Here is a 23,540-nt window from a genome sequence, read left to right as displayed (position 1 = left end):
GGTTGCTAGAGAAGGATGATATATGGCAGTGGCAGCGGGAGAGATAAACACGTTCTTAAAATGTTGTGGAGGAAATGCTAAGGGACTGTTATGAATTTAAAAAGACTATTTTCATCTTTAAAGATCCTTTTCAAAGCACTTTGGGCATGAAATTCAAATGCTAAATAATCAAATTTCAGATTCCTCCAAAGCCACCAATTACCCACACTGGCAGACAGCATTTTGCCTTTGTTGTGAGATGCCAATTCATTCTGTTGCTAATTGCTACAGGTCATATTTTCCATTCTGATCACTCAAATGCTCTTAAACTAAGATGTTGGTCAGTAATTCAGAAGCATTGTGTAGACAAGGGGGTCTATTTCTAGGGGCCGACAGCATGGTAAACGCTGCATTGGTTTACTCCTGTAAAGCGGGCGTTGGTTTTACAGACACTCGCTAAGAGGGAGAAGCATCCCTGGTGAGTCCTACATGGGAAAATGGGGTTTCTTTTCTCTTTGAAACTTCTTGCAAGAGAGGGAGCTGTGTCACCCTTCCTGCCTCCCATTGCCCACTCCCAGGGGCATCTCACACACACGCAGGACGGACAGCCCTCACCCGGCACTCCGCACGGTTCTGGGCGTGCTCATTATACTGCCGTCTGCTGCTATAATGCCCCTATTAATTTTCCTTTTGATATTTTAAGAGCAATCTATAAATCATGCCGTCTTTCCTTCGTGCCATCATTAATGCTTGGTAATAGCACTTCAGCGTGGCGTGCGCGGCTCCCCATTATCCCACAACCAAGTAAACAAGCATCCTTTCCCGCCCTGCTGGGTTCAGCGCGCCGGCACGTTGAACAGACAGCGAACTCTGCCCCAGGATGCATACTGCTTCTAGGAGGAAAAGGTAAGGTGGCTGAAATAATGGCCCGAGCTGGCCGAGCAAGGGCAAAGAGCGCAGGCATCATCCCCTTTGCAGCTCTGGGCATTTGTGGGGCTGCAGGAAGCCCACTGCCTTTATGGGTTGGATATAAGTAAGTGGTCCTTTTAGCTGCGAATGAGTTAAACATTTCTGGAAGCACCCACTTCTACCTGGTTCTAGGAAGTCAGAAATGACAGAAAAGCCGGGGGATCTGATAGCGGAGGTGCTGCAGTGGCCGGTACTCACACAGCTTGCAGAGGGGATCGGCCCGGACTGCTGTCGCTCTCGTTGCTGTTGGCGTGCTCCATCGCCCCGTTCAGCTCTTCCCGGATCGCGCTGGCCAGGTTGCCCAGAGTGGGGTTTCCCATGGAAGCGGTAGTGTATAGAGGTATACTGTTCTCAGCCATCGAAGCCTGCCATCAACCCAAAGAAAATGTATGAAGACACGGGGTGTACACAGACAGGGAGGCTATCAATTACAGGTGGGTTCGATGGTCTTCAGTTTCAATTCATTCTGGTATAGTTGGCAAAGACAAGTGTCTAATAGGTCTAGAAGGGCTATGCTTTAAGGGTCAAGCTGATGATGACACATGTCCCAAGCTGGGTTCCAAAGAGCTATAGCTGGAGGGACTGAGGTGCCTGTGAGGTGGAGGCACAAGCTTTAGACAAGGCTATCTCATAACGAGTTTTCTGTCTGAAGCCTTTTTTCAAGAGGAACTGAATATTTCCAGATCACAGGGAAATGTAATGGAATTTTCATTTCTTTATCCACTTCGATGACTCCACTATTGGATATTAAAGATTTGATCAGATTATTCTGGCCGCAGAGCCCAAACTTATGAGAACTCCCATAAACATTTACGTCTCAGATCCTATAGAAAAGGAAGAGATTATAGAATTGGAATCAATTTTTATCTCCCCTCCCCATCATTTCTGTCTTAATGATTTTTGAATCTTTTTAGTGTACTCAGAGATAACTGGTTGAAGGTAACTCTATGCAATCTTTCAGGTTCCAACCAATCATCTGGAATTTGAGGACCAAGGAAAAAAGAAATCTCTGGCAAAAGGAAGCTGTAAATCACATTTCTTTGGGGGGTACGTAAGTACATCCATATCGAAGGTGACAAAGTCACTCTAAGTTGAGTGTCAGCGAAAAAGTGTGGAAATGGAGAGAAAAAGAAAGATATCCTAAACCCTATGGTCGGATATACGGTTCATTTCCTATCTTACTGCACTTGAATAAAACGACCACCCAGTCTGAGATGCAGACAACAGTCAGACCTCTCACTGGCCTAAAGTGTCCATGCTGTTTCATTTGGGTCATGATTCTGACCTAGTAACATTGCATTTTATTAAAGAGGACAGACATTCAAAAACTGGCAGCTGTAATTAGACCAAAATTTATCAAACTTGTTCTCTTGCAGACTACACTCGGCCTGGTTTTCCATCCTAATGAGGTAAAAGTACAATCACAAGACAATCCGGCACAGTGACTCCAACTGGCCAGTGATATGAGAGTCCAAACGATTCTAGAAAACCTGGCCCTCAAGACCAAGTAAAAGCCAAAAGTGAAGAGAGAACAGGTGCAGAGCTGGGCTGCAGGGAATCTGCATGTTGAAAGAATCACAGTCTTGCTCACTGTACAAGGTCCAAAGCCAGAAACACCTTCGAGTTCTAAGTGCAGGGATGGACGACCTGCCCACACCTAACAGCACTGGCTAAGGGAAGACTTCAAAGCCAGGCCCACTGCAAGCCCACGGCTTTGCCTTCCCTCCACTTCTGAATTTATGTAACTGGCTTCTTCTAAAAAGTGATGGGGGTGGGGGGAGAATCCCATTTTCATTTCCAAATGTGGTGAACTCATCTTGACGAACAGCACATCTGAACATTCCTCACTCTCCTACAGTTTGTCAAATAATTTGCATCAAGTACTTTTTTTCAAGAGATCTCTTGTAATTGCAATAAAACAGTTTTTCTTTTTTTGGCAGAGTGAAAAGTCAGACCCGTTGCCTGATCCGCCCCGCATCAAGCAGTAGCTGCACACACACACTGGCTGCCTTTCCTTTAGACAACACAGTGGCCCTGTGTCTCCCTGACACGGATGTTCTCTGGGACCATCAGTGAGTCTCTTTCGCTTTCACAGCTAGAAGGCGGCAAGAGAGGGGCCACGCTCTAGTTTGGTATTTTTTTCTTGCAGCTTCTCCAGTCAAAGATGGAGAAGTACATACAACACTGAAATGTTCCCAAGAATGTACGCTTTGGGATGAGCTGGACAGGGCAACCTTTTCAGGATGATTCATTCTCTGTGGCTCTCAGTATGTTCTGGGTCAAGGCCATTTCTGATGGGAACTGGATCATAAAACACAGGCTGACACTGGTGAAAGGCATCCAAAGGTAAGCACTTACACCGATCCCTTGATTCTCAGACAAAAAAGACATAAATGAAGAAAACCAGTGGGCTCCTCTTTTGAAAAAATGACGACGTGGGCTGCAGTGAGAAACCCGGTCACTCCTACACAGACAGCTTCTTGGACATTCTCTGCGTGAGTGACCAAAGCCACCTACCCGAGCTTAGAAAACTTCCCACCAACGGCTTAGGTCTAACGTAGTGGCTCTTTTTGTACTTGATGTCTATACTGGAGCAAGGGGTTACAGAGTTTATAAAGGACTGGTCCAATGCAGAGTATGTGGCTTCACATAAACGAAGGTGCCTAAGTCCTGTCCTTCCTGGAGCCTTAACTGCGCTGAGATCCCGGCGGGGAGAGGCAGTCTATAAATATGAAGCGTTACGGTTACCCTTAGTTACTTCACTTTTTCAGAGCATAATGCAATCTGTCCCGAGTCCAATGTTTTATTTCTGTAGTGGATTCTGCTGTCCTATTTTATATATTGTATATCACGCGTTATGTTGCTCTAGTAATCTTTTGAAGATGTTGTTCCACTATTATTTTTACTTGCCTTGAAAAAAATGGAAGTGGGCAGGAAGGGGAGGCCTGCTGGCAGACTCTATTTAAGGTGCACAGTGGAAAGTCGTCTACTGACCAGGACCCAAACTCCTGGAGGAGAGGAGGAAGAGCCAGTCCTCAAATCATGACCTGAGACCCAGGTGTTCACCTCACCTCATGACAGCTACAAAGGATTCTTGGGAAAATGGTGGGAGAGTGTGGGGCTATCACTGAAAGTAAGAAAGCATCCTAGTGGAAATTAGTCACAAAGTTAAGAGAATCCAGAGGCTGGAGGATCACTGCTGCTGGTGGGCTGGGTTTTTTTTTTTTTTTTTTTTTGCCTGGCAGCCTCATGAATGTCAAATGTGCTTGTAATCTGAATACCATTCCAGATAGAGCAGCCTTTAAATTCACACTTCATAAGACTCCAGGGAAAATAAGCTACTAATGAATGGTATTTACAGTGGCGGCATCTAAGCGTGCGTTCATTTGCTTTTCTAAAGTTACTGTGTAAACTACAAGTAATTAAAAGAAACATAGAAAGTAGTTCCTCCTATTAAATTTGTTTTGGGTTCTGTATGTGTGTGTGTGTATATATATACATATATACATATATATATATATATATAATTACTGAAAAGCTAAGCCGAGTGAATTTGCCTCTGGACTCAAAAGTGTGTTAAGGCTGTGTATGCTCCATCCTCAGAAGCCTGAAGCCTTCGCTGTGTAAACAGTTCTCTAGGACACAGGGCAGGTGCTCAGTGAGAATAGGAAGATTATTCTATCCCCTCTTCACCCAACTCCATTCCCCTTGATGCCGAGCGTCTCCATCGTGTTTGCATCATCATCATCCCCTGAAGGAGCCTTTTTAAGACGTTAGCTTCTCGGTTTGCGCCCTTCCCTCAGGAAACGTTAATCTCGGCCCTTTGAAGGGGCACAGGACTCGGCCACATCTGTACCAAGAACGCAGGCTGCGGAGGCCCACAGGACCCTGTCCGCCGATGAGCTCTGGAGGGCGGGCCTGCCCAGGTGAGTCCAGTGACGCGTACTACAGTCCTCTCGATTGTTGGGTAACTGAGATGTGCAATAATTAGAAGGCTTAACAGATGCCAGGGCTGCCCTGGTAACTCACATCGGGGAGGCACCTCCCTCCTCCCCCCGCCCCCCACCACTGGTACCACCGGTTACGTAAGGACGCTTGGTTTGTCAGTAGGAGACAAACATCCTGCAAGCTTCTTATGTAACCTTGAGCAATCTGCTGGAAACCTAGAGAGTCTAACTCTATCGCTTGAACAAAAACAGTTTACTTTTACCAAGCGAACCAAACCCAGCCTCCTCCTTCCCCAGTGAAAAGATGCTAAAATAGACTTTAAAAGGAGGAGAAGAAATAAAAAAGCTCTGCTTTCTCTTTAAACCCATGAACAATAGAAGGTCATGTGATACAGTAGCCTATCATCCAGCACATTAATAGCTGTGCTAGAGTAATTACACTTGTGGTATTTTTGCCTCAAGTGAAATTCTGAAATAAGAGGATGGAAATTATGATACTGCTGATAAATATTAATAAGTGAACTTTTAATTTTTTTGCCACAATATTCAAAATGCTAAGCATCCTGCTAATGCTGAAGCAGCCCGATGTGTTTGCCTCCAGGGAGTACGATGCTTTGTGCACTTAAGAAAAAAGTTTAACGGAATTAAAATTTAATATCTAATTAGAGCGAGGCTAATATATTTTGAAATGAGTGGGGGAGACATGTCCCTCTGCCACAGAGTCGGGGCAGCCGTTCATCTTACCTGTAAAGCTGCATTGAGAGGTGTACAGTAGGCGTGGCTGGTCTGCATGTTTTTAATAAGGGAAGGGTTACTGTGTAAGAGAAAGATAAAAACTCAAAGTTAAACACAATCACCCCCCGAGTTCTTTGCTAAGTCTTAAGCTTGCTGGTATCCTTCCAAATCAGAAACGTCTCCCAGTCCCCAACCCAAAGGAAAGTCGGGTTTCTCCCTGGCCCCTGGCTTCACTGGGGACTGGCCTGTGTGAACACCTCTGAGTTGGACAGATGCTGCCGTTCAAGCACATTTGGGGCAAAAACTATGGACTATGTAATAATTGGCTTGGGCACTTCCTTCGCGGATGAATCTCTGTCAATTTGGAGCAGCCGCCCTGACTCCAGCAGGAAGGCTGATGCTCTGGGATGTCAGGGAGCTGACAGCAAGGTCTTCTGGGAGCGGGTGGGAGGAATCCTGGCTCTTAAGCTTCTTCAGGATTTGAGTTCTAGAATACATGCTGGAGGAATGGCAGGGTAGCTCTAAAGAAAAAGTCTTCAAAGCTCATTTACTGCCAAAAGGAGAGGGGGGTACTCCAGGGAGGGTTGGTCAGCCAAGGTTGGGTTCAGGTCTTTCTGGCACAGCCAAATTTGTGAGGATACAAGAATAATTGGATGCTGTGTCCATTTACTGACCAATTGAAGACAAGATTCTGTTGTAAGAACATCTCACGCCAGAAAGGATAAAAATACTTAAAAAAAAAGAATCACACATAAGGATATGGGCAGAAAGGGGGGTGGCTTTGGGGAGGAAATTACCTACATTGATCCATGATCCTTAAAGGAAGTAGATGGACTGTTAACCAACTTCCTTCTATGCTTGGAGCACTTTTATCATTCATTTTACTACATTTATATTGTTATACAGAGTGAGCCAATAAAAAGAAATTTACCCCAGTAAATACACATTTTAACTCTACAGAAGAGTTTCCTTTTCACTTGGAGGGATTAGGGGTCACGCAAAAGCAGAGTTATAGGGGTCCCCGTAAAGCTGCTGAATCAAAAGACAACCGGTATTTGCATTAAAGACGTCAAAAAAGCATTATTCAGGGCGCTGGTGTTCCAAAGGGAAACGAGAGAAATACATGTACAAATCACACAATTTAGTTCCGTTGCAGAAAGCCGTGGCACTGCTACGTGGTGAAATGCAAAACTATTATGGGATGAGTCAACCATGCAAAGCCAAAGCAACAGCAGAAACAAAAAACAAAAGCAAGTAAAGGCTCTTACTGTGCGACAAGCTCGTCAAAGTTTTCATCGGGGCAGTATTTGCGAGGACGGCCTCGTTGAATATGGCGGCCACGTTTAAACTCTTCATCATCAACTGTCCAAAAGGACCCAAACTCATCCTCTACTCTGATAAAGCACTTATGCAGTGAGAGGTTGGTGCGAATGGCACCCTGGGATAGGAGCAGCGGCAAAGGAGATGGAGTGGCAACAAAAGGAGAGGCGGGGTTGGGGGCAGAACAGACATCCAATACAGGGGACAGGAGAAAGAAAATAAGATGCGATAAGCATAAGCCAATGGTTTGTGAGGGTTAATATGCATTGCCACCTAAAAGCTACCAGCATGTGATGCAACAAAGACCAGCAAGCAGGGCAAGGGGACTGGCGGGTATACAAAACAGGAGGGATGAAATGCTTTTTTGCTTCCCTTAACTGAGACAACGTGAAACCAGGTGTTTGGTCTAACACCATCTAGCAGCCAAAAGCCTCTACGTGACACTGGTTAGCGCAATCCAAGCTAGGCTAAGAAGTTCAAACATGGTGGACGTACCCACTGATCTTTTGTGGCCTTCGTTTTTGGAATTCTACTTCATCCACTGTCCATACTGCCCCTTTAACGTTTTCTACTCGCACAAAACACTTGTGAAGACTAAGATTATGACGCACTGCATTCTGCAGCAAGTATAAAAGAGAGAACATTTTCTATAAGAAAAAGACTCCAAAAACAGCAGTAAATTCAGCCTAACAGCCCACAGTTGTAAACCCATCCCCAAGAGCTGCAGCTCCCACCCCTAGGAGGACCCTCCTGTGGTGAAGGGTGCCTCTTCCAAAAAGAAAAATCAAAATCCAAAATGATGAGTTACCTGTACTTTGGCATTTTAGCCTAATCTCTGGTAAGAGTTAACCAGAGTATTTTTTAATATGTGTATTAGCCCCCAAACAGGTTTCACAGCCAAAATAGAAAAGTAATGTTAATATGACTTCAAAATCAGGAAACAAGTAAAGCATAAAACAGTCCCTTTTAAACCCACTCATCTCTCATACTAAAATATTAGCTCCCAAATATGTTTCACAGCCAAAATAGAAAAGTAATGTTAATATGACTTCAAAATCAGGAAACAAGCTTAAAACTGTCACCTTTCAACACATTGTCTCTCATACAAAAATGGTTTAAGTCATTTTGCTGCTGCTTTTTTATTCTTTGAAGTTTTGGCTTTAACACCTTTGACCCATTTTCTCAGATTTATTGGGAAGAAACAGACACTGGCTGTTTACCACTGAGAGTACCGCCTCCTGCATCTGACAGGATCAGAGGATGACACGACCCCCAGTGGATCAGCATCCGTTATCAAGCTATGCCTTACCTTCCCAAATACAAAGAAGCTGGCCCTTACTGGGGGTAAGTGCTTTAGTTAACAGAGAAAATGCCAAAGGGAACCATGAGTAGAACTCTCAATGGCAAAATGAGACTGCTTTATTATTTGATGGCTTCTATTTTACATATAACTTTCTTAGGGTGAAAAGGAAATTCTGGTCACTGCTCAACTGAAACCCTTGACATCTGTAACCTACCAAAGGAGGAGCTCAACTGAAGGGTGAAGAGTTTTTAACATCTCACCTTTCCCGAGTTTCAGGAAATTCCACAACCCTTACCAGGTAAAGTAACAAGCACAGTTTCCTCTTCAGTTCTCCTGGTTGAACTTACTGACACTCAAAACTGGACATGAGGATATTTCAAAGAGACCCAAGTCATTTACTCCCAGTTTTCTTCTTACAGGGAATAAGGTGACAATGTGGGCCTAAGAAGAGGATACTAATACCACACCTCGCATCCCTCGTGAGTCCTTCACTTTATTTCAGCAACACTGCTATTGCTCAGACATTCTGTATTCCTTCCCTTCACCACTTCCTCTCTCCCTGGTCCTTTCTAGGGGCAGATCTTGATCTGTTCTTTGAGAGGTGTTTCCATTTTTGGATAATCACCACTGACTGGTGACTCTGTGAGGAGTCATGCTAAAGAAGGGTGATTTTTCTGGTCTGATAATGGAATATTTAGAAGGTAATGAGATAAATTTTATCACATGGCATGATGAACTGCTCACAGGAAGAAGCCGTACAGTAAATCCTCAAGGAGTTTCAGCATAACTGGGGTGGGTTCAAGACTTCCAAGTGACTATAAAAAGGATACCCGTGATTCAGACAGGTTTGATAGGTTTCTATCAAACAACAATCTCTGGAAAATGTTTGGCATTATACTTGATAGGACAAATTTCTCCACATAGAGTCTTTAAAAAGCATTTTCTATTTTATATTGCACAAAGGCAGAGATAACAGTAGACCCTTACTTAGCATTCTTTATCTCCTAGAACAACACTGAAGTGCTTGAAATAAACCTAAGTTTCTTACCCCGCCCCCCCCAAAAAAAAATCCAATCCAGAGGACATCTAGCTGGGAAGAGAAACCAGCATTTTGTCTCATCGTAATCATATCTACTGTTTTACAGTAAGTATCAAAATGTACAAAAGTGGAAAAGCCATGTCTGAAAAACAGGGCTGCTCTAGAGCTATCTAAATTGTACAGCCATATAAATTAAGAGGTAAGGGCAAAACTTAAGTTTCTGTTTTTGGAGACTGTACATCCAAGCACAAGCAACTGGAAATAGAGAATTTCCCCGAAGAGGTGAGTGAGCTCTTCCCAGTCATCACTTTTACCTGGCATTTTATCTTTTGTGTAAGATCACAGCACAAACAGGACATGTATTTCTGAATCACTAAATACTTGTTTATAATGAATGGCACTTTTTCTGGCAGTTTACAGAAATGAAACAGTTAAATCTGAAAATATGAGCCTAAATATCACATTCAAAACTGGTAATTATTTTAAAATCTGATCATTTGCTATTTATAAAAGGTAATTAGAAGAAAATGTCTGCTTCATGTTTATACTTCCTAAATTCTGAAAAGCATACATAGCTGAAGATTGTTTTGTCTTTTCTATCTCAGGGCAGTCTGAAGAAGAGAAAGGAGTATTTTGAACCAAGTTCCTTCAGTGCCCATGTGTCTTAATAGAAAAAAAGGTACACTGGGTCATTATTCATAACTCTGTAAGTGTGAAGAATTCTGTGTTTGATTTCCTCCCATATAAAGTTAATAAGTAGCAAGGAAAACTTCTAATTCAAACAAAACATGTTTTATTTGCACCCTATAACAAACCCCTATCATCTTTATAATAAAACCATGTAAAATATTTGCATTTTAAATATTTCTAAATGTCTTAGAATTGGGGCATTGTAAGAATTCTAGATATTAAATATACAAATATGATTAATCTCCAATAGTACCTACCCCCTTTTCTATAGCAAAAATATTATTATTAAAACAGAAATTATAGTGAGGAAATCCAAAAATTGTTGAGGGCTTAATCTAATACAATGCAATCAATACACCAACGGTGGAACTTGGATCGAGGACTGTTGTGTGACCACAACCTTGCTGAGGGCCTCCCACTTGGAGCTATGGAATCTGACTTGTCTAGAGCAAATGCTGTCAGTCAAGTCATATATTTCATAATTACTTTTCTTACACACAGTTAATGAATATGACAGTTTCTTCACTTAAGAAACAGAACCTATATACATTTAGGGTTCTCCTGTAATAACTCCATATACTGTGCTAGTGTTTGGAGTGTACAGCCTTCTCCACTTATGTCACATTTACCTGATCATTTTTACATGTTACTAATGGCTAAAGAAAAAAGTTATCTATGCAGTCTCTGCAGAAATACATGCTGATGGTGGCTGAAGACCTCAAGGCATGAGGTTTGTGTACAAAAGACCACCTCCTTCACATTCCAACCATAGAGAAACAGACAACTTTGGTCTATCTGATGCAAAAGTAAGGGAGTCTTCTTCCATCCTGGCATTTCTAACACCACAGTAATTATTTTCTCAATCCAATATTTCTACAAATTAGACTCTCTGAATATATCAAAACAATATTACTGTAACTTACAAGACCTGCATGTTACCAACAACACATTCTCTCCTGTAAACCGCAAGATCCAAGACTAAACAGACCTGCAACAAAGCTTACCTTCCACGTGGCAGCATTACGTCGGAAGTAAGCAAACATTCGTGTGAACCAGTTATAGATTTCATTTAGTGTTAGCTGCTTTTCTGGAGATTCGAGAATGGCCTGTGAAGCGAAAGTAACAGAAAAAGATAATTTATGACCAAATCAGCACAACTGTCATTATACGATTTTTGGAAAATAGAAAATAACTGTGATGCCGAGCTAAAGCCTGAGAAAGGTTTCACGAAATGATCTAAGATGAATGATTCTATTTACCAGTTCAATAGCAAAATTCAAAATGGAGTTATCTAATTGTTTTGAGTTTTTATTTCTGTTTCCGTACAGAAATATTAATTTATTAGTCATTCATAAAGCAGAATCAAAGAGAAATGCAAAACATTTCACTAGCTGATTAAAGCTCAGTAATTATTTAGAGCTCAGATTAATTCTAGGGATCAGAGATTACTGTAGCTTGTGATAATTGACTTGCCATCTTTAAACAGGCTCATTTTCACTGTTGTGTGAAATGAATTTCCTAATAATCACATCGTATTGTAATACTTAATCAAAAGCAATTATGTTATATATTGCAGTTTTAAAAAACCTTATAGAAAAGGTTTTAGCATGCTTGCATACTAAACGGTTTTAAATCTACTTCATCAATATATCCATGTACACATATACCTTCTGATGCAATTTCACAAACTGCATTGTTTACTTACCTGCCTAATTAAAGATGCATATGTAAATGGTGGTCTAACTTCTGCGTTCTTATAAAATTCTTGGTTCTGCGCAATATCTGCTAAATAAGAATCATTGTCCTATTAATTATCACTTTTGACAAACAGGCTGGTCAACAAGCATTGCTGATTTTGTAATCTATGTGAGGCACAATAGGAGGATCTACCTGAAGAGATGGGCACGTTGTATTTGTCTGAGTACCGCCTGCGGATGGGTCCCACCGTGTGCATGCTGGTGGTGGTGATGACGGAGGGGCCTTGGGTGACGGGAGTGATGGGGGCAGTGGGCGTCGTAGGAGTATGAGGTAAGCTCTGTGGAGAAGCCTCTGACGCAGACTTGGAGAGGGTGACACTGGATACCAGATTCAGCTGTGAGGAAAGGAACAATGCTTAGAAGAGCCACCAAGAATGCAACAAGATCCAGCAGGAATGACACATGGAGGCCTGGCCAGTGTTAAGTCTCTAACTAGACGTTTATCAACAGGAGGGGACTTCCCATGTAAAAGCTGTTTATTAAAATTTCTAGCATCCTTTCCTATGATTCTTTTTATGGTAGTTGATTTATAGGTACACAGCTAAGTGATTCAGATACACACACACATCCTTTTTCAGAATCTTTCCACATATAGGTTATTAAATATCTCTTGCAATGTTGTTCTTTCCTATTGCTGAGACAGTTTTTTTCCCCAAAACAGTTAACTAAGTATTTACAGTCACCTAGCCTGGTGAGTGTGACAACTTCCGGGTCATGGTGTTTCTTTAATCACAACTTCACGCCCCTCTTTTATAGCCTACTATGCCTCGTAAACCTCGATGAGGGAGAGAGAGTCCTTGGGGCCCCACGAACACTGATGTTTCACGAAACACCAGTTGAGATGACACAATGGTATCGACCTGAGCTCTGGGACAAACCTTTCTGAATTGGCCTAGTACGACAGAGAAACTATTTTTACTTACTCTCAATAAAAATAAAAATTTTATTTGAACAGCCACATGCTGCCAGTGGCTACACCACACTGGGACAGGCTCACTCAACTCCATGATGAAACTTCAGGGATGGGAACTACTGCAGAAAGGCCTGGCCCATGACCTGTTAAAAAGAGTGGAACCAATCCACTAAACACTCATTTTAGCTCCATCCGTTGGCAGAGACTCCTCTTTGAAAGCTTTATGTGTCATCTTCCTTAAACTCTATCCAATACAGGATTGGAATCTATTCATTTAAAACAAACATGGCATAGGAGAGATCTGGAACTATAAAAAATAAAATCTCATTTTTTTTCCTTCTAGTTTCAAATGTGTAGTAACAAAATGGAGTAATCCAGTGCTTCAAGTACAGAAATACCTACTAGTTATTTGGGGTAGCATGGGGGAAAACGAATGAGTCCTGTTTTGGGCCTTCCTTCCTATTACCTGTTTTGCCTTTGCCTTGAAGTGTTTCTCTTAATAATATTGGAAATACAAGCCTGCTCCCCCCCAACCCCCTTCCAAAAATCTGTTGCTATTGAAACACTGTATCTGGCTCCCACTGAAGAACTTGGTTGTTTTCAACACAGTTCTTACAGTTTACCCAGAAGTGCTCTCTCAGAAACCTGCAGCTACCTACCTCCAATCCTAGAGTTAAGCGGAGCAGGAGCCTGTGGTCCTCACTCCCATCCCCTGTGGAAAAACCTTAGCCAAGGAATAAGCTTAACCAGAGAAGAGAGGACACACAGAAGGGACAGAGGAAACAGAGACTGCACAGTGACACTGCAGTCACCGAGCACGGTCACAGACCTTCAGTTCCCTCGCGAGGGCTACAGGTAACAGTCTGAGCCACAGCCTGCAAGCTGTTTTGCAGACACTGAAATCCCCTCCAAGTAGGAGAAGCTAACTCCATGATGATCAGAATGTAGCCATGACAGAAGCTGCCACAATCCCAAGAAATGGCCTCAAGGAATTGGGAACTGATCGACCCTGGACATGAAGATTAACAGCTGAGAACAATCAAGATGACACTGGTCAGACCACTGATGACCAACTTCAAGATGACTGTCGGAGCTGACTGTGCTGTTTCTGCATGGAGCCCCCTCCGTCTGTCTATAAAAGCTCGTGCCCCCTGATTATCAGTGGAGGGAGTTGGCCTTTGGACAGGCACCTCCCCGACTCCCCACTGTTGACATCCAAAATAAAGCAAACTTCCCTTTCCACCCGCCTGGCCAATTTACTGGCTTTTGAGTGGTGAGCAGCTAGACCTGGGTTCACTAACAGTATCAAAATCTGCCTGAAACCAAATTTTGAATCACTTTACAAATTAAGTCTGTTTCACCACTGCAAGAGTCCTAAATCCAAAGCATTATTTGTAGAAACTATTAAAAATTAGATTCCTCTGAGATCTAATCAAAGAACAGATTAAAAACAGAGTTCCAATTTGTTAGGAAGACTCAATCTTTCTCATGCCCTAGTAATGAGAAATATCAAGTACTGTTGAGGAAATACTGACAGAAAAGGATAAACATGGTGCTGGAAACTGAATGCTGGGTGCAGGCTTTGGGTTGGGTCTTCCTGTTTATTCCTCCCTTGAAATGCTGACTCAGCCAACATCAGACGCACCCCTCCCAGCTCCACCCAATTCCTACCCCAGGCTCCCCCATACCTGGTAAAGGCAAGCTATGGAGATGGCACCATCCTTAGGAATCCCCTGGCAAGCTGGCCAGATGCTGGGAGCTCTTTTTCACCAATGCTGGAAACTTCAGGACACACATTTGCAGACTAAGTGCTCAAAGTCTGTGGAGCACTCGCAGGATGGAACGGGATCAGGGGTCACGGGGGGAGGCTGGGGTGACCACCCCGGCACCTTGGGCCCCACTCACTGACCAAGCAGAGGAACAGTGTATCTAAACATCCATCAGCCCAAGCAACCGGTCTAATGCTCATGAATACACAACTTGTAAAAATCAGATGCTGTTAGGCCTAAGCGTATCAGAATGCCCAGGACAGTCATGGGTGCCATTTGTAAAAACACTGTTGTAAACCCCTTGCCACTGCCTGCTTTATTCTCATATTATCTCTCTCACTGCCTGGCTTTAAATTCTCATATCATCACAAATGCTTGAGACGCTATACTCGTATATTACAGAGAAGCAGACAGGGGCTCATCAGAGATTCAATAACTTGCCCATATTCACAATCGGGACTCAAAACCAAATACACACTTGTGATTCTAGGCCCTTTGTATAATATTCTCCTTCTGCCCAGATAATGGGAAAAATAAACACGAACCAGGTTCCTTTTTCTACATGTTCATTTCTGGAAAGGACCTGGGGATTAGCTTTTATCCCTGCTTATAAATGGCATTCAATAAATATTTCCGAGCAGACGACGGCAATGGAAACTGCGATGACCAAAACAGGAACAACGCAGATGACTGCTGCCCTTGGAGGGCTTACCATCAAATACAGACACCGATGGAAGGAAAACAGGCATAACCACCATAAAACAATTCCGAGAACCCACTCTGCTTTTTGGCTTCTCAGTTGAAGAACATTACCCTAAACACCACAGTGCTCTTTAAAAGGTAATGAAAATGATAATACAAATACAATGTCCTCAAGAAATATGCACGGTCCTTTCCAGTTCTGTGAGGAAGATCATCAAGTCCACTGGGTTCTAGTTCACTGCCAAAAGCCCAAACTCACGGAAACATTCCGCAAGTGCAGGCCCATCTTTTGGGAGCTCACCTACAAGAACAGACAAGCCCCACAATATGGGTACGAAGTCATAAAACGCGAAAAGAATGTCATTCTTGCAGCTCTGGCAGAGGTCTTAAGACTTGGACCGTTTCTACCCCAAAAGCAACAGTGAAACAGAAAATCTCTCCCGGTTAGCACAATCCCTGACAACAGAGAGGCAGCTGAATTTTCTGGAGACTCTGAAACACAGGTAACCAGGGGAAATCAACACCAAGCCAGGAGAGAGCAGAGAGGGGATTTTTACTGGGCTTGACAAATGACACCGTGGTTCACACCCACCGCTGGGCTGTCTCTAATAAGCCACAGAGGAAGCAGCCAATCTCAGCTAATTACCAGATAAAAATGTATTGTAAGGACTCTCATTAGGAGATGTGGATGGCGGTGATCTAATGATTAAATGCTGCATTCAACTGACCCACCATCAAATCACACTGGTGCAAGGCGTCACGGGGATATTTTGTAGAAACAGTGACTTTATTTAGAGGAGGGGAGGCAGTGATATTTGTAATGATGGCTATGAGGTAAACTAATTAAAAGACAGTTCGGAGAGGAAGAGGGTGGCTGAGAGCAGCTGTGGCCGTTCCAGAACCAAGTGCCAAGTCTCCATAGAGGAACTGCAGTCAAGTGGAAAATTTCTGCCTGACCTCTGCCCCTGCTATTAATTTGCAGGGAAACTAATGACACATATACATATTCCCACAAAATTGTTCTAATTGCTAATTTGCCAAAGGAGCCCTGATTCCAAATTAAACACGACTGTAGACTGTGAGGGAAGGAAGAACAAAAAGCTGTAAACTCCAAATACAGGGGGCTTCGCCTCGTGAAATCATTTGAAGGCTGAACCAACAAGTTAATGAAATGTCAACCTTGTCAAATGTGATCGAAGTTTCTTAACTTTTAAACTCGGGCTGCATGATCACATGCTGGTCTCGAGGAGCAACCATCTCTGGGGAGGAAGGTCACTAGAGGGTGAGAAGATGGAGCTGGGGGGACTTTTCAAGACAGGTTCTGTGTTCAAACCAAACCTGCTCTTTTATTTAAGGACACTCTGGGAAAAAAAGGACCCCTCCCCCCCCCACCCCAAATTAATTACAGACTTAGAAGAACAAACTGGGAACAGTGAGAGCTGTGCTGTAATCTTGAAAGATTCATCTGAATTGTAAACTATTAAAGCTTAAAACATTCATCAATTAAAAATGAAAGCACAAGTGCTTCGTTCTGACTGTAGCTCAGGTTGGAAGAGAATTTTTTCTCGGGGCCTAGAGCAGGAAGGGATGGGACTTGGGAGGGTTTCTTTTCCTATTTTTCAGATTGTGTTCATTTTCTATTTAAAAAGAAGTTGCTATGTTTAGAAAAGTTAGTAACTCTGATATTTTCTACATGGCGAGTTTCCATCATGTGATGATTTCGGCAAAGATAATCTCTGAAACGCCGGCCAAAAGCTGAATTCTTATGTCACTTCAGATTGTCGTAGGGTTTTCTTTTATTTTTTAATTTCTGTCCACTCTCAGCTATCAGTTTTTCTCCCAGGTCAGTTCCAGGGGAACTCTCCTGGAAATCTCACCCATCCAAACTACTGGAACTGCATCAACTACCCAATACTCAACACTCTGCTGAGCCCCTCAGTGAAAGAAAGATTTATCTTTTCGTTTTTAAACAGTAACCTCTGCTCTCTCTTTAAAAGACGGTGAGTCACTCCCATTTTTTAAAAAATCAACACACTGCTGATATAAACCCAGGACAGAAACAGACTTGTCGTAAGGATTCCCATAAGAATTCCTGTGTATTTCTGTTTGTGTTCCTGCCTTGTTTCAGAACAGAGTCTGAGAACAAAAGGCAGACCTGAAACCCAGACTCTGAGGGACCCAGCTGCTTAGTAGGGACTCTCGGGCTCACTCGTTTTTCTGCTGCTAGTTTGACTGACCTGAGCAGGTGAATTCTAGACACGGATCCCTGTGTTCAGAGATGGCTTTTCTGAGGATGGAAGAACTGGAGGGATGTTCCCAGACCGTGGGGTGGGGTAGGTGGGTGTTGCTGGGCAGGGGGTGACCTTGAGGACAACTCCCTCTGCCGAGTCCCACCGCTGCCTGAGATCTGGGCCCCGTGTGGGATGGTGAGCGAGAAGACGACCGTCACTGACACTGAACCTCAGCATGGGGGGCTTCACGAGAACCAGTATAGAAACACTGCTTGTTTCTGCCAATCTCTTTTTATGACAGCCTCAAAATTACTTCTCCAACTCACCAGCCAAGCTGCAGCCAACAGCCCACAGGATCATCCATTTCATTAAGAGTTAAAGGATGCCCCCCCCAACTTTTTTGGGGGGAGGGGTGTAAGGGACACACACAGTTTTTATAGCAGCTAAAAACTACTTCCAAACAGTCCTAATTGCTGTGGTTGGAGGAAAAGAGAATGTGTACAAAGGAAAATCTAATACTGCCTTTCGCTTCAAATAGCCAAGTTCCTGTGTTTTATAACATTTTCAGAAAGGAGATTCTACCTACACTGTAGTTACTTGCCCACCAAACCTGAAGGAATGTGGTTTCACCAGGGTTGGGAGCTGTTCTCTGGGGGGTAGGAATACCCTGAAGCTAAACCTACCTCTCTTGTTCTCAAGATTATAAAATATGATTTACAGTATCTTCCCGACATTACGATAGTAAAAAAGTCTTTTTCAAAACTCCTTAACAACTTAATAAAGTATTAATACAGACATGCTTCTCATTGGTAGTGGTGGTTACTGTTTTATCCTCTGAGTGCGGCCTCCCTCCAAAGAAACATCTCAGGAAATTCTCCATGGAGTGAGCATTGGAGACATTCGCCCTCAAGCAACCCACTGTGGTGTTTACCTTGAGAACATTACTGGTACTGAGCTTGGAACAAAAGAATATCACTCTCATTAGGACAGTTTACGATCGTTTGATTTTTCACTTGTGCTTCTCTGAACATGGAAACGAGATGAATCGTTGGAAATGCCAGCCTACAACACTCATGGCCGTTCTGACCATATGACAGGTCTAGCTTTACGCACTGTATAACTCCCGTGCTAGAATCTGCAGCTGCTCTGGTAAACACGGCCCAGCCTTAATAACCTTAAAAGCTTATAAATAACATTACAAATCAAAAGCTTCTTTTGGCTGACATCGGCTATTCTTTGCCTTTCTCTACTCTGATCTTCATCACAGACTTTCCTCTCCCAGTTCCCTCCCTCAAACACCCGCACCTACTCTTAACCCTCGGCAGCAATCATGCAAGCTGACTTCCTTCTCCTCCTTTCCGTCGCATCTTAGATGGCGCAGGCGCCACGAGTCTCGCTCGCTCCCACCGCCAGGGCCGGCGGCCCACACGCTCACGTGGCGCGCAGCTCTCCCACAAGATACACTCGATGGCAGGGACGGGTCCGTCCTATTTTCCTACCCTACGTTTCCCAGCCGCACGTTCCATAAATACTCACTGATGCAATTACTTTGATTTTAAATTCAGAAATTCTCTTTACAAAAACAGTGTGCACTGCAATTTGGGTCCTGGGTATGATTACAAAAGGAGAGGTTTCTCTCCTTTTAAAAGACCTTCAAGCAAGCGGGCAGAGACGCTACCGGAGGCCCTGTGGAGCAGGGTGCCCGTGAACCCCCGTTCAGCTCACCTAGAGGCTTCCCAGGGTGCGGGGTCGGGGTGAGACCCACATCTAAGAACTTGGGACTCTCCCCAGATGAGAATAGCCTCTGACAAGCCCAATGGGAACATGAGTTCCACAACAGGATCCAGCAAACACGTCTAGGGTCTGATGTCAGAACAATCCAAGAAGGTTTTGGCAGTTTCTTTGATGCAGTGAAATGGGAACTGGCTGGAAGATTGGACACAGCAAATGACACTTAGCACCCAAATGGCATTTAGTGAAAAGCAACGTTTACAGCAAAGCATTCTATCACTTAGTGACTAAGGATTTTAAAATAAACACCAAGTTCCTTTTAAACAGAAATGGAAAAAAGAAAAAAACTTCACAAACTTCCTGGCAAGACTCTAACATGAGCGTCCCCAGCAAGGGTTAGATCTGAATCCCAGGAACTGCTTCTTTCAAATCAGAGTCTAGGAGGATGCGCGTTTGAACATACACTGTGCGTTCTATTATTTCAGGAGGAATAAATTAATTACAGGTGAAGGGGAGTCTTTTACACCTTAGAACTGATCAGATAACCCTATATCCCTAAAGCTGAAAGAATGGAGGGTTTGCTCTATGCCTGTGTCCCCCCCAGCTTTTTACAGCAAGGAAGTAAAAATGTGTGCAAAACACTACACGTCTACCTTTTATAATTAATTTCCCAATGCCTCACCTATACATATTTTAATAATTCCTGATTTATAAGATGGTATCTATAATAAAATTTTCTATTTTCAAATAAATGAAAAGAAGGCAGGTTCTCTCTGGCAACAGTGTCACACAATATCTGCTTGTCAGGCACCAATTTTTACTTCTTACATGTAAGTTAAAGGATAAGGGATTTATAATGCTGCCTGTGAAAGGAACCACTTTTCATACACAAATGTGATCTTTTTTTTTTTCTCAAAGGGTAATACAACAGTACATTTACATAAACTAATCCAAACAATCTATGTATTTGACAATGGCAAACCTCACACAGGCGGCCTATTGTTGGTTTACATCTTGGAGTTCTTTATATTGGCTTGTAGCACTGCTCTAGCTGTCAAAGGTTTGACTTGGACTCCAAATAAATGGTTATAGAAGTGCTGTGCAGCGATATTGGACTTCTTTGCAAAAGAAAACCTGCTGTGTATGAATTCAAAAGCTATTAATTTTTCAGTCAAAAATATTCGTGCCTATTTCTTTTAATAAAGAAATACTGTGCTGAGCTACTAAGAGATAATGTTGACTAGTGGTAAAGAATTTTCAATAGAGCAGTTAAAAATAAATTTAGTAGGAGGTCCCCTTCCAAGTTATAATTTTCTAGCATGTAAAACATTTTTTTAAATACTGATGAAGACAAACGTTCCTGCCCTGTGCATTTCCCCCAGGACGGCTCTTTCCTGTTCAGTGGCTGCTTAACATGGGTCCTCATGGAGACTCCCAAGGATCCCTTTTGTGGCCTCTGGAAGCCTATGTGTATGGCACTCCAGGACTGCATCCAGCCCTATGATGGCTCGTGGAGTGCCCCGCAGGGTGTCTCAATTCCTTTTCTGCTTTCATCCCTCCTCCTCTCACCAAGAAGCCTCATGATCCTAAACGAGTCCACTCCTAGAGTGCTGAGTCCACACATTATTCTAATCCTCATATTTAAAATCTAACCTCATATTACTGTTTTTAATTCACAGAGTAACTCATCTCATTCTCTCCCTTGTTGCTGGGTTTAGAGACGCAAACCCTTTATCCTGGAGAAAACCATTTCCCTAATGAATGGAAACCATCTGAAGATGTCCAGAGAGTTCTAAGACGATTAGCTCCCCTTGCCACCAGCTCTAACCACTGAAGAACTCAGTGGGATCATGCAAGGATCTTACCTATTTGTTTTAGCGGGGTTCACATTATTCCTAGGAGCCTCCTTAAAAGAAGGGGTGGATAGGAATAGCACCTAGAGCACGGTTGACTAATGACTCCACAATACCAAAAGGCCTTACTCTTTCTTTTGGGGGACCTACACGTTTGGTCCTACAGCCATTTACTGCAAAATACATGGAAACCAAGGGCTCTTTCCTAGTGAAAATGGATGTGCAAAGTGTTTAATGATTTTATGTCCTATATCTCAGTAATGTGTTCTGTTTCAGACATTAATTTTGTCTGCCAACTGCATCTTGGCAGGCTACCATATTTGCTGGGTTAATAGTCTGACTCCGTTTTATTTCTATCACCATAAATCATACATATATGGGTGTATGTTTGCTTTATTTATAGAAAAAAACCAGTCAAAACAGATAAACCAATACTTTGCCATTATGCTGCATCATTGCATATTGATTAAAATTGCTGGTACTAACTATAGATTGTCAACGCTCAATTAATTTTCACACAGTGACTCCAAGCAAAATCAAATAAAGGCAGTGTACCCTTAAATTTTACAAATCTTAAAAATCAAGAAGCAAAGCACTCTCTCCATTGTGAAAAATTAGTTGAAGCAACTAGATTCTGAGAACTGTAAGTATATGAGAAACGTAACTGAAAACCATCAAGGTACAACAGGGAATGAGACCCAAGACAGGAACTGGGGTCCAGATAGCATCCTTCCACTTTGATATTGTCTGTGCTTGCATGACACTCGTCAAGGTCAAAGAAAAGGGAAATAAGGCAAGTAGTAAGAGATTCCTGAAAGTGAGATGTAATTTTAGGGTACCATGTTTGATCTCACTTTGAAGGAGTCATTTTCACTTCCAACTCTTTAGTAACCATTAGATGTTCTGCGGTAATTATAGCCTCTAACTATTTCAACACTTCCTCCTTCTTTCCTCTCAGACTGGACTGGACCATTCCTCAACCCTTTTCTCATACCCACTGTCTCCTAACTAACCCATGCCAACATACATTTTCTTCTTCTGCCTTCCTGGTCTGGCAGTCCTCTCTGTTTTCACCAACGAGAAATCAGAAAGATTGCTTTTTGTTCTGTTTTTCATTTTTTCCTTCCCAAGAGCTGTCATAATATGTTTTAGCATGTTGGTGTAACATCAATCATCTGTCCCAAAGAAGAGCTGATTGTGGGGTCTCGTGGCTGAGGACTGTGCCTGAATCATCCCGTACGTATCTCCCTAAATGCCCAGCACACTGCACTGTTCATAAAAGGTAACCAGAACCAGATGGAACTTAAGTCTTTCAATATTCAAAGCTGCCAGACTAGGGATCCTCCTTCCTGGTGGAAGGGAAGCAGAGAAGAAATAGTGTCAGGTACCCCCTGGATGTTGCTCAGTACTTACGGGCTGAGGGGCAGTTTTGGGTTCTGTAGACTTCACGTGCAGGTGGGTCATCATGGCTTGCAGGCGCTCTTTGTCTTTCGCAAGCTAGTAGGGAGAAAATGCTCTGTTATTTCTTTGAATACAGATACGTTACTCTTTAAATATCCCAAATGATACATATTCTAAATTACACTATGGCCCCCTGGCATGCAACAAAATTTGCATCACTGCTTAATCGTTTTGAAATCTATACGACCAATGCCAAACTCCGAGTAACTGGAGGTGTCGGTGTGTGATTTCTCAACACAAGATGCATGAGCCTTTAACTGGGAAGTCCTAGACCTACTGGCACCAAGGAGTCCCGTGTAACATAGACAGCTACAAGACAAAACCGTGAATCACGCCTATTAACCAACCTGATTCATGAGGAAGCCAAAGGAAAATGAGCTAGGGAACTGAAAACTCGTAAATTCATCTGTTGTGGTTGTGGAGAAACTCCTAGACACACAGATATACTTATGCAAAATTAATTCCATCTTTCTTCACAAGTAGACAGAGATTCAGACAGTCCAGGCAAGCAATTTTAACAGGGCAGATAGCTACAAAGGGGGACAAGTCCCCATTTCCAAATAAATGTACAGTAAGCTTACTCACTCACTGACTCAGTATCTGAGTACCTACTATGTGCTAGTCTCATCGTGACAAAAATTCAAGTCTCCTCATTCTAGAAAACATTCTCTTCTGAAGGTACATGAGTTCCTAACTGGATGTACACAGTAGGGACTCAGATGCTATTTGTTACAGGCTGCTTTCTTATGCTAGCCCTGGACTATTTCCTACACAAGGGTATCTTCAACAGTTTAAGACACTTGAGCATAGGGGACATAATTATGACTGTAGAAGAGGCAGGAAATGTATCCCTCCAAAGATATAGGTTTAGTTAAGAGAAAAGTTGTGGAATTTGGGGGAAATTCCACAGAAGAGATTAATACGAGATGGGGAAAGGGAGGGAGGAGAGGAGGGAGAGGGAGGAGAGGCAGGGATGGAAAAAAATCTCGGTTCAGGATGTTTACAGACTATTTGTCCAAAATAATGCCTTAGAATTGGGAAGGGACTCAGTTCTTCCATGTCACATAATTAACACTACACCTTTAAAATATCAATTAATTTTTTGTAAGTCTAAAATTATTCCCCCCTCCTCAAATCAAGT

At 42.7% G+C, this 23,540-nt stretch overlaps 1 protein-coding gene and 1 long non-coding RNA gene across 19 annotated transcripts in view; one reads left to right on the top strand and one right to left on the bottom strand.

The window, feature by feature from the left end:
• Nucleotides 1-23,540, bottom strand: part of FOXP1 (forkhead box P1) — a 615,660-nt gene that overhangs the window by 8,986 nt on the left and 583,134 nt on the right. For 15 of the 18 annotated variants that reach the window (XM_070455670.1, XM_070455679.1, XM_070455677.1 and 12 more), the window contains 7 exons: nucleotides 22,352-22,435; nucleotides 11,873-12,074; nucleotides 11,688-11,767; nucleotides 10,987-11,088; nucleotides 7,446-7,567; nucleotides 5,640-5,709; nucleotides 1,147-1,313 (listed from right to left, as the gene is read on the bottom strand). In XM_070455670.1, the coding sequence (XP_070311771.1) occupies nucleotides 1,147-1,313; nucleotides 5,640-5,709; nucleotides 7,446-7,567; nucleotides 10,987-11,088; nucleotides 11,688-11,767; nucleotides 11,873-12,074; nucleotides 22,352-22,435 (827 nt within the window). Of the gene's footprint in view, nucleotides 1-1,146; nucleotides 1,314-5,639; nucleotides 5,710-7,445; nucleotides 7,568-10,986; nucleotides 11,089-11,687; nucleotides 11,768-11,872; nucleotides 12,075-22,351; nucleotides 22,436-23,540 lie in introns of those variants that run through there. The other 3 variants (XM_070455682.1, XM_070455678.1, XR_011483693.1) reach the window with 2 other exon arrangements.
• Nucleotides 8,161-11,697, top strand: LOC110148392 (uncharacterized). Its single transcript, XR_011483698.1, has 4 exons — nucleotides 8,161-8,294; nucleotides 8,411-8,551; nucleotides 8,673-8,732; nucleotides 9,898-11,697. It is a non-coding gene; the product is annotated as an uncharacterized lncRNA (long non-coding RNA).

The sequence above is a fragment of the Odocoileus virginianus genome, chromosome 26 (assembly GCF_023699985.2).
Source record: "Odocoileus virginianus isolate 20LAN1187 ecotype Illinois chromosome 26, Ovbor_1.2, whole genome shotgun sequence".
Lineage (NCBI taxonomy): Eukaryota > Metazoa > Chordata > Mammalia > Artiodactyla > Cervidae > Odocoileus > Odocoileus virginianus.
Note: the sequence above shows the minus strand (reverse complement) of the source record. Positions and strands in the feature narration are given on the sequence as shown.